Raw genomic sequence first — 10977 nt, 5'->3', positions numbered from 1 at the left:
CTGAGAGTTTAGCACATTTGTAAGTATCTTTATCAAATGCTTATAAGTATTTGGTTACTCATGGAGGATAGGTTCACCAATGCTATTAGCCAGGTTGGGCAGGAATGGTGTCCCTAGCCTCTTTTTGCCAGAAGCTGGGAATGGGCTACCGGATGGATCACTGGATGATGACCTGTTGTGTTTATTCCCTCTGAAGCATCTGGCATTGGCCACCATTGGATGACAGGATACTGGGCTAGATGGACCATTAGCCTGACCCGGTATGGGTGTTCTTATGTTTGGATGTAGTAAATTGCTTATTAGTCTTTTTATGCATGTTTAGAGCAATTGTATAAATACCATTTGGCCTTTGGATTTAGGAATAAAGGAATTTATGGTTAAATTGGTGTTTTGCTAATGTATAACGTATAATGTTTGGTGTATTATGCAATGCAATTCCACCACCACAAAACTGGCTTGAGCTAGAAGTTAGAGCAAGATGCAGAGCCCTCGTATCTTCTTTGTGAATTGTTGGATGGAGGGTGCCCCTATTTCAGTAGGAGCACTTCCATGGTTCCACTGCATTGTTCCAGATGAAGGGAGTCCTCTGCTTGCTTGTGAAAAAGAGCTAAGGGAAAAGAGCATCTTTCAAGTCTATTTTTACTCTCCTATCAGTGATTAGGGGAAATCATTTGATTGTGTATGCTTTCTGCCTGGAACCATGGGACCTTAAAACAGTAATTTCAATGCCTGAAAAGACTCAGGCATACGGGGCAAGAAACCACATTTCTGGTGATGAATGGTGGCAGCAGGTATATTTTTATGCAGGGAAGTAAGTGCTATCCATGTTAGTTTGGTGCAGACTCCTTTAAGAAGGTTGAGATCACCCTTTTGATGACTAACTGCAGATAATTCGTAACAAACATGGAAGTTTGTGGAATGGAAGGAGATGTGGATTGGTCTGTTGCTGTCTGCAGGAGGTATGAATGGCATTCTTTGTCTTGATGTTCGAAACACTGTACTGAGAGCGAGGGGGTCTCAGTGTTCTCTTTGGTCAACAAAATCTTTTTGAGTCGCCTGGCCAGAGCCATCCTGCCACCTGTGGGGAAGGTTGCTGTGATCTCTGCCATCCCGGCCAACTGTGACCAGACATCACCCTCACCAATGAAGACTGGAAGAAGATCATCATGGTAGACATCACAGTGCCATTTGAGAACAGGACCCCAGTCTTCTGCGATGCCTGAGCTCGAAAGGTGGAGAAATACGCCCATCTGGCCAAGACCTTGAGAGCTAAGGGTTACCAGGTTCAGACACATGCACTGATCATTGGAGCCTTGGGCCCCTGGGACCCCAGTAATGAGTGAATGTGGGAATGTGGAATTGGTCAATCCTAAATTCAGCTGATGCCGCAACTCATGGTGTTGGATGCCATCAGATGGTCAAGGGACATAGAACACATCATCAGACATTGACAATACCAGGAGGGATGAGCTGGAGTGCCAATGAGAAGTACAGTGGGGAAAGTAACTGAACTACTTCCCTCATGGATTGTATTTTCTAAATGGACAACCTATCCTAAATTCTCAGTTACTGAGGGACAATCTTCAATCATTGCTATATTTGCTTTCCACAACCAACTCTCTGTATGAACTTTTCATGAGTGATGTAGCCGAATACTTGGATGCTAATATCTAAACTGTATTCTTAAATGTATTCACCTACATTTGGGTTATTGCTAATTATGTACTATATGTCTCTTATGACTTTAAAAACAAACTTTGTATTTGTGGATAATCTAAGCACTATACCCAGATGTACAGACACTCTTTTCTCAACCTGCGTATTATATAATTTTATCATTAGCTTTAATAATATATTTAGTTCTTACCTTGTAGCCTTTGCTACTGTACTTAATGCAGCCAATAAAATGCACAGTGAAGAAACAAATGCTGTAGCTGCTCTGGGAAGGCATCCTTAACCATTTGTAGTTTTACTAAATTGTTTGATCAAGAGCATTCAGTGCTGTAGGCATGGTGGCTATTTTTCTGAAGGGTTTCCCTGTATTCCGAGATATGGAACATTTGCTTTTCACTGACACTTATTATGAAACATGGGATCCAGATGTTTTTCTAAGACTATAAGGTGGATAGAACAAGTCCCATTAAATGATTATCCACACTGCATATAGTGAGTATCTAGACAATTCCAGCCACTGTAAACTAAATAACTGGAACAATATTAGTGTCATAACTTCCCATAACACTTTGGTGGCTATAGTGTCTTATAAAGGTGTAATACAGACAGGAGCTCTGTTTAAGACATCTATAAACATTTACTGGCCAGCTAGGGAAAAATGGTAATACTTCACAGATCTGATGCACATAAAGGGCCCTATCTCAAACCTACTCTTTTTGGAAAAGTCCTATAGAGGTCTAGGAAGTTTTAGACCCATATTACAGAATTTATAGCTGGGATTTAATTCTCGATTAGACTACTACAGTGTGGTTCAAGAACTCGAGAGAATTTCTTTCCTGAGAATTACTTTTAGAATAATTTCTCTACAATACAATTGGTTTCACCAATTTATAAATTCTATAGGGCTGGAAGGGATAATCTCTTAACTATAAAATATAGTGTGGGGGAAAACTCAATCTCTTTTCCAGCTCTGAGGGCCCACATCTAAAATAAGCAGTAGACTCATACCTAAAAGAGAGGCTGCTAGATATACTCCACTTAGGAAGGAATAATCAGTTGCACACACACAAAATGGGAAATGGCTACCTAGGAAGAAGAACTGAGGAAAGGGATCTGGGAGTGGACTCTAAATATGAGTTAACAGTATTGCGCAAAATAACCCAAAAACGAATATCATTCTGGGATATATTAGCGGGAGTGTTGTAAGTAAGACATGAAAAGTCATTCTTCAGCTCTATTCCATGCTGATTCGGCCTCAGCTGGAGTATTGTGTCCAGTTCTGGGTGCCACATTTCAGGAAAGATGTGGACAAACTGGAGAAAGTCCAGAGAAGAGCAACAAAAATGATGAAAGGTCTAGAAAACATGACCTATGAGGGAAGATTGAAAAAATTGGGTTTGTTTAATCTGGAGAAGAGAAGACTGAGAGGGGACGTAACAATTTTCAGATGCATAAAAGGTTGCTACAAAGAGGACGGAGAAAAAATGTTCTCCTTAACCTCTAAGCATAGGACAAGAACAATGGGCTTACATTGCAGGAAGGGTGGTTTAGGTTGGACATTAGGAAAAGCTTTGTAACTGTCAGGGTGGTTAAGCACTGGAATAAATTGCCTAGGGAGGCTGTGGAATCTCCATCATTGGAGATTTTTAAGAGACAGTTAGACAAACACCTGTCAGGGATAATATAACATGGTCTACATAATACTTAGTCCTGCCCTGAGTGCAGGGGACTGAACTAGACCAGGGGTCCCTGACGCGGTGCCCGCGGGCGCAATGGCACCCACCAAGGCAGTTGTGTGCACCCGCAGGACACCGCGCTGTCGAAATTCCGCCGCCGAGCGCGGCTGCCATAGAGCCGCCAGCCGAAATGCCGCCGAGAAGCGTTGCCATTTCTCGGCAGCATGTTGACGGCAACGCTTCTTGCCGCTGCCACTTTTCATGGCATTTCGGCAGCGGGTTGTCTGGCACCCGCCACGGTCTTCTGGGAATGGGAATATGCTATTCCCACAGAAAGGTTGGGGACCACTGAACTAGACGATCTCTCGAGGTCCCTTCCAGTCCAATGATGCTATGTGCTGGGGGTGGCAGTGGGATCTTCCAAGAGAGGGAAAGATAGAGGGTGAGGGAGGGGCAGAGATAAAGGATAATAGACAATATCATGCTTATTAGGACCAAACCACTAATGTAAACAAAGATTGGGGTGCTCCTGTAGACTGATGTGATGTTGGTCCAGGCAGCCCTTCTCTGTGCCATCCCCTCCTCTCTCCTTCCCCCCTTCCCTGCTTGCAAGTTCCCAGTTACCCCTTCTCCCCTGGCTGGTGGAGGTGGGGAGTAAGAACAAACTCACACAGGGACCAGGGGCAAGTGAGCCAGAGCCCCCCTCCCCCTGGAATGTTTCCAGCTTGCTCAGCCACGGTCCCCAGCAGCCAAGCCTGGGCAGGGAGCGGAAGTCGCCTCCCCAGCCAGGCTCTCTCAGGCAGCTGCTGGGCTGCAGAGTAGTGACTGGGAGGGGTCCACATTAGCAGCAGCTCCCTCCCACTCCCCACCCGAGCTCCCTCCTGCCAGGAATGTGCCGGGGGGGGGGAGGCAGGTGCAGAGGGAGGATAGAGTGCCCCCCCGCAGTAATGTGGCCCCGGGCTGGGCATGGGGGGTGTTCCCGGTGGGGAACAACGATGACATGTGCCCAGTCATAGGACCTCCCCTTTAGATCCTACCCACCTCAGTATGGGGAGGCACCAGTTGTCTATGGGGTGCCCTTGGGGGAGGGGGTGGAATGGGAGCAGAAAGAGTCAAGGTGGGACGGGGCCTTGGGGGAAGAGGTGGGGCTTTGAGGGGACGGGCAGGGGTCGAGCACCCCCAAGAAATCAGGAAGTCGGCGCTTATGGCCAGTGGGACCTTGGCAGGGTTCCCGGGACAGCAGCAACAGGTGACACCCCCCCCCCCTGCAAGTTTCCAGCGAAAGGTGAGAGACTCTTGAGGGAGCCCTCAGTGTTCCAGTGACGGGCGACAGCCTTGTGTGGGGAAAAGGGGTGTCCCCGTTTCTCTTTGGGAAATATGGTCACCCTGCCCCTCCCAGCTGCCACGGGCAGAGGGGAACCCCACAGCTCCCAGCCACCACGGTGGTGGGGGAAACCATGGAGCCGTAGCAGCAAAAGTCATAGACAGGTCACGGCTTCCGTGACTTTTTATTTATTGCCCGTGACCTGTCTGTGACTTTTACTAAAAGTAACCATGACAAAATTTTAGCCTTACTTATAAGTGAGAGAGCATGGCTGGCACTGGGTGTGAAGAGGGCACATCCCGGGAGTACGGCAGAGTGGGACGTGAGAGAAGGAAGAAGGAGAAACTGAAAAGGGGAATAAAGCCCACCCCAGGGAAAGGGTGGGAGGGTGAGACTGAAAGAAAAAACATGGAGGAAAGGAAAGGAGTGAAAGAAAAACTGTAGGAGGGGGTTGAATTAATGCTGTTCTGTTGATTAGAGAGAGGCTAATATCCAGAATACTGTGTAGGGCGATTCATACCCACCCACTACGTTCTGGCCAACAAGGGAAAGGAAATCTTGCACCGTTATCTCCCCAAGCTCATCTCCTGCTCCCATTACGCCTTCTTCTCAGCCTCTGCTGCTCCTGATTTCCAGCTACCCGGCTCTCACCAATGTGGGACGGTCCACCTGGGTTTCATGAAAGGTGCTCCCAATGTATTTTCCCACTGAAATCCTTAAATCCAACCCTGGCCTCAGGAAGTCCTGAAACAGCACAAGCCTCAGGCTTGAGCTGTGAACAGTGGGGAGGGAGGGAGAAACGGAGGCAGCGGCGGGGGGAAGGGGGGGGGGAGAGACCGGCACAGTTATAGAGGTTAATCATCCAGACCCATCAGCAACACAATTTGGATAGTGGGGGTTCTGAGAGCTATCGACCCAAACTGTAAACCCCCTATATTTGGAAATCACTTCAAGCCAGGAGGTGCGGCAGCACCCCTTGTTCCAGCACCTATGCCCAAGGGTTAACAGGAAGGGGGGGTGAGACCCCATCCTTTGCTGAAACCAGAGCGCACTCTCCCTCTCCCCTTCCCCTGTAGTGCATGGGGAAGCAGCTGCCCCACCGCTCCCCCTCCCTGTGGGCTGGTCCCCAAACGCTCGCCCTTCTTGTGTCGAGTGGCTTTAGCCCCCAGCCCCTAATGCAGGCCCTCGAGGATCTCCAGCAGTCCCCAGCGCTCCCTGCTCCACGGCACCAGGCACGGCGGGGCTGCGCTGGCCCAGCGTGGAGCAGGGGCTGGCTTTGCCCATCCGCTCCGCCTGGCAGGACGCAGTGGCAGGGCCCGGGCGCTGCCCAGGGGAGCGCTCCAGGGGCAGGTGTGCGGGGAGGAGCCGTGCTCGGGCGCAGCCCTGGGGGGACTAGCAGCCCGACCCCCTTTCGCGCAGGCAGCGGCCCCGCCCCTGCGCTCCGTCGGCTTTGATTGGAGCTGCTGCCTTCCCGGGATGACTTCATGGCAGCCCCCGCCCAGGCGCGCCGCTGAATGAAGGACTGGGGCGTCGGGAGCAGGCGAGGGGAGCGCAGCCCGCCAGGGGATACATCTGGCCAGCCGCGCCCGCCGGGGAAGGGCGAGCCATAGGAAGGCGGCGAGCAGACGCTGAGCAGCCGCCGCCAGTGTCTCCTTCCAGCCTCCCGCTGCCTTTCCCAAGGACCGCCGCCGCCGCCTCCATCGCTGCCTCCTGCTTCGGCTAACCGCTGCCTGCGGTCCGCCAGCGCCAGCCGCCTCGGAGCCTGCATCGCGCCCAGGGGCACCGGCCGGGGCAGCCGCCTCGGAGCCTGCATCGCGCCCAGGGGCACCGGCCGGGGCAGCCGCCTCGGAGCCTGCATCGCGCCCAGGGGCACCGGCCGGGGCAGCCGCCTCGGAGCCTGCATCGCGCCCAGGGGCACCGGCCGGGGCAGCCGCCTCGGAGCCTGCATCGCGCCCCGGGGCCCCGGCGGCAGGTGCCTGCCCATCGCTCTCCGCCCGTCCCCGGAGCAGCGAGCAGCGCCCTCCTCCCAGATCCCACGGGGAGTCCAGCAGCCTCCCGCGGGCGGGGCTGAGCCCCTCCGCCTCCCACCTGCCCGCCGCCGCCGCAGCCCCCGTCTCGCCTCCCGGGGCCCCCGCAGTAGCCAAGACGCCGCGGGCCGTGCTCCGAGTGAAGAATGGGGCGTCGAAGCTGCCCAAGCCGCAGGCGGCGGCCGAGGCCCCCGGCAGCGCCCCCGGCCCGGGGCTCTTCATGGAGCGCTCGCAGAGCCGCCTCAGCCTGTCCGCCTCCTTCGAGGCCCTGGCCATCTACTTCCCCTGCATGAACAGCTTCGACGAGGAGGACGCGGGTAAGGGGGCCGGCCGTGGGGCGGGGAGCCCGGGGCGCTAGAAGGGTGTCTGTGGGGCAGGCGGGGGGTGTAATGCGTATGTGGGAGAGCTGGCCCGAGGGGTGGGGACCATGCCTGGGGCAGAGGGGACCATCCCCGGGGAGAGAGGTACCGGAGATTCTGCATGGGGGCAGAGGGACCCTAGGGGCATCAGTGGAGGGCAGGGAAGAGAGAGGGCCAGTGCCTCCGAGGCCAGAGGGGCTGTGAATGGAGAGCGGGGGAGGCAGCTAACACATGAATGAGGGTGGCTGGGTGAGGTAGTCAGTGAATGAATTAATGGGGGAGGGCCCGATAGACTTGGCAGAAATAGTGAGGCAGCTCAGGACATTGTGTGGGGAGGGGGAGGGTTCTAGCATGTTGTGTGGGGGGGGTGTATAGAGAGATATAAATGTCTCCCACCAACCCTCCAGCTAAGCACTGACGCTACAAAGGAGCGAGTGCAGCTGGTGGCTGTGACTCTGCCGGCCATGGAGGTGGAAGGGCTTGAAGATTTGCTGGTTTTTAGCGGGAGAATGTGGGATTGTGATGTGTTGGCTCTAGCCCTGCCTGGCTCAGTTGAGGGGTTGGGGTGTGACAGAGACCCATCCACTGATTGACTTCCCTAAGCCATCCACTAATGGCTGCCCAGCACCTTTTGTGTATAGTGAGACATGGGGTCAGGAACCTGCATTAGGGTGAGGAGATTAAAAAGAGAGATTTTTTTGTAGAAGGAAATGCTCTCACTCTCTCAAATTAATGTCTTCACAAAGGAATGGTGCAAATCTTAATCCTTCTCTTATGCTCAGCTGCCTTCCAGAGAGGATGGTGGATGACTGTACTTTAAACAAAAAAGGCATTTTCTGCTGTACGTTGTGTCCAAGCTCCAAGTACTTTTCAATGTGAACAATGAACTCTTCAGACTAAATACACTAAACTGGTAATATTTAAATGGCTCTTTTAGAATTTAGGCAGGGATTTATCCAGATTTGCAAATATAGTCCCTACTCCGTAGTGTAAATCAGACAAGACAGAATGCTTCAGGAGAAAGGGTAATTAACAGGGAGACACATGAAGGTGAGAGAAATTCAAGAGGTAGGATTGAACAGGAGAGAAAGATCCTTGAGAGCATTCCAGGCATATGGGATGGCATGGTAGAAGACACAAATCTGAGTGGGAAAAGGATGTATTAAAATGAGATTATATAGAGAGTGGGATATAAGCATGCTCTTCATTCCTGTCAATTTATTGTGAAAATGTGTAATGATTTGCACTTTAAGCATAAACTCACTTTCCTGTAATATATTTTAATACTTTTTTTGTGTAACAAATGCAGAGATTGTTACTTAAGAGGTACATGCGTGTTTTAATACCTGCCATCTTGGCTGCATCTCTCAAATACCTGTCTTGTAAATTTATCCCAAGAAATGCAGCTGCCCGCAAGAATAGATAGGTACATGTGCAAGTGAGATGTCACACACACAAAATTATTGTTTTTAGAAGAATCAAAGTAAAAAATAAATATATAAAAGTCAGAAGTGATTAACTTCTATCAGCATGCAAGCAAGTGTAGATAGAGGACAGGAAGGAGGTTTTAGCATCCTCCAACTGAATATATTTTAATATGTTTAAAATCCTGCATAGAAGAAGAAGAAGAGGTGTGAGATCTCAACAAGTGGTTTATTTGCTCTTCATATTCAATTTGCTTGTGATAACTGGAAGACCAGGCAAGGCAATAACAGGAGCTTTGAGAAGTCTCTGATCTTGCTTCAGAAATTATTTCTGGTGAGACACTTTGGAGTTCAAGAACCTGACACAGTGACGTGAACAGATATTTCCTCACTGAAGGGCTGACTATGTTGGGTCTGAGAAGACTGATACATTAAGTGAACACTTCTTCCTATTCCAACATCTAAAGATATATGGTTGTAGTCAGAATTTTATTTACTTGATCTCTCTCATTCCTGAACAATCACTCATGAATGTTAATATTCGAGCCTATAAAAAGATATGCCTTTGAATTCATGAAATCTACAGTTCTGGCCTCATCCTTCAAGCACTTATTACTGGAGCACTGCTTACTACCCTGAGTTAGACCCATTAATCTTAATATAACTACTCAAGGTAGGAGGCATTATGGTTGGTAATAAGTATTTGCAATATTGTCCCTTACTTTGGAAATATGAATTTGTATTCATATTTTTATGAATACTGCTGGTTTCAGAAAGAAAAAAGTGACATTTTGGACTGTTGCCTCTTTCACAAAAAAATGCAAATAAGCATAAATAACAATTTTTGTTGGACAAAACATATTTTGTGGAAATTAGAGAAATCATAAATAATCACATTGTGACAAACATGAGACTATAACATTTAGATTTAAGCAAGCTTCTGAAATTCACAAGATTCTGACCAGATCTAATTGCATTATGAATTCTGATTTTAAAAAAAGATCTGATACACAGCACAGGATAACGGATACTGCATTTGGCAAAATATCATCTGTAGAAGATAGCAATAGAAAAGAAGAGATTAATCTGTAGCTCACGAAAGCTTATGCTCAGATAAATTGGTTAGTCTCTAAGGTGCCACAAGTACTCCTTTTCTTTTTGCTAAATAGCACTACTGAACCTAAGGGTACCTGCATTTCTACCTTCAACTGATTGGATAGAGTTAACACTGGCCTGGAAAAGGGGCCAGATTTTGAACTTGGTATGTAATAACCTTTGAAAATGCTTTTAATTGCAGAAGATCTCCCCTCCGGTCTTGGGCCTCATTTTTCTTCACTGTCCATGGTCTTGGCATCAGCTGAATTGTTTTCACATCTCTTGTGTCTGCCAATATGCCAATAATACCTAGTCTGCACACCTCTGATGTTTCAGAGCTTCCGCTGACTTCTCAGTGGTAAAATGGGTACAGAAAGAGCCGCAGTCCATACTAGTCTATGCAAGGGCAGAGGGGTCAGGGTCCACAAGATGCAGATAGACGTGCAGAACTTCTAGTAAGTAAACTGATTTCTCAACTGAACAGTCCCTGAACTACATCCTATGACAGGGAGATTGACTGACCTGCAAATGTGCCCTTCTGCATGCAGGACCTGTTACAGGTTTCATGGGTCTGACAAGATGGGAAGTAGGAAGTGGTGCTGAAATTTGCATTACTAAACGGCATCAATAGCTGAGGAGTATCCAGACTGATCCAGAGAAGGGTGTCCTAAATGAGCAACAGGGTCTGCTCACCATTAAGACACAGCAGTGCTGTAACATGGAGAAATTACTGTCTACAGTAAAAAGAAAAGGAGTACTTGTGGCACCTTAGAGACTAACCAATTTATTTGAGCATGAGCTTTCGTGAGCTACAGCTCACTTCATGCTGTAGCTCACGAAAGCTCATGCTCAAATAAATTGGTTAGTCTCTAAGGTGCCACAAGTCCTCCTTTTCTTTTTGCGAATACAGACTAACACGGCTGTTACTCTGAAACCTGTCTACAGTAAATAGCATAAGAACTATGGGTTACCAACACTTTTAAACTTAATAAATGTAACTTTCCTGTGCTTTCTATTGGTCAAGTCTAGCAGGCCTCATTCAGTCAAAATTTCCATCCATGTCAGTGGGGACAAGAACTTCAAAACAGGGGTCTTTATTATTATATCATTATTATAATTTATAGAAGTGTCTGTCCTAGTTCTGATCATTGTACAGTTATAAAGCAATAGACGAAAAGGAGCTAAATAGAAGAAATTAAAGTGAATCTTGAATTTTCAAATTTGTGCATGGATATAAATATGAATGCATTTGCTCACCTCTGCCACAATCCTGCACCTGCTTGGAATGCCTTTGAAGCTAGTGGAGTTCATTGTGGTAACAGCAGTCTAAGACACACACAAGCAGTAATTTGCAGGATTGGGGCTTTAGTTTGTATTTACCTTGACTGCAAACACAAT

The 10977-nt window shown here is 48.5% G+C and overlaps 1 protein-coding gene across 2 annotated transcripts in view; it reads left to right on the top strand.

Moving 5' to 3' along the window:
• Positions 1 to 6571: 6571 nt before the first annotated feature.
• The window catches only part of RIMS4 (regulating synaptic membrane exocytosis 4), a 91557-nt gene continuing 87151 nt past the window's right edge, over positions 6572 to 10977 (top strand). For both annotated transcript variants that reach the window (XM_073309642.2, XM_073309641.2), the window contains exon 1: positions 6572 to 7018. In XM_073309642.2, the coding sequence (XP_073165743.1) occupies positions 6922 to 7018 (97 nt within the window). In that variant the 5' untranslated portion in view covers positions 6572 to 6921. The remainder of the gene's footprint in view (positions 7019 to 10977) is intronic.

This window comes from Lepidochelys kempii, chromosome 13, assembly GCF_965140285.1.
Source record: "Lepidochelys kempii isolate rLepKem1 chromosome 13, rLepKem1.hap1, whole genome shotgun sequence".
NCBI lineage: Eukaryota > Metazoa > Chordata > Testudines > Cheloniidae > Lepidochelys > Lepidochelys kempii.
The sequence above is the reverse complement of the archived record's forward strand: the minus strand, read 5'-3'. Positions and strand labels throughout refer to the sequence as shown.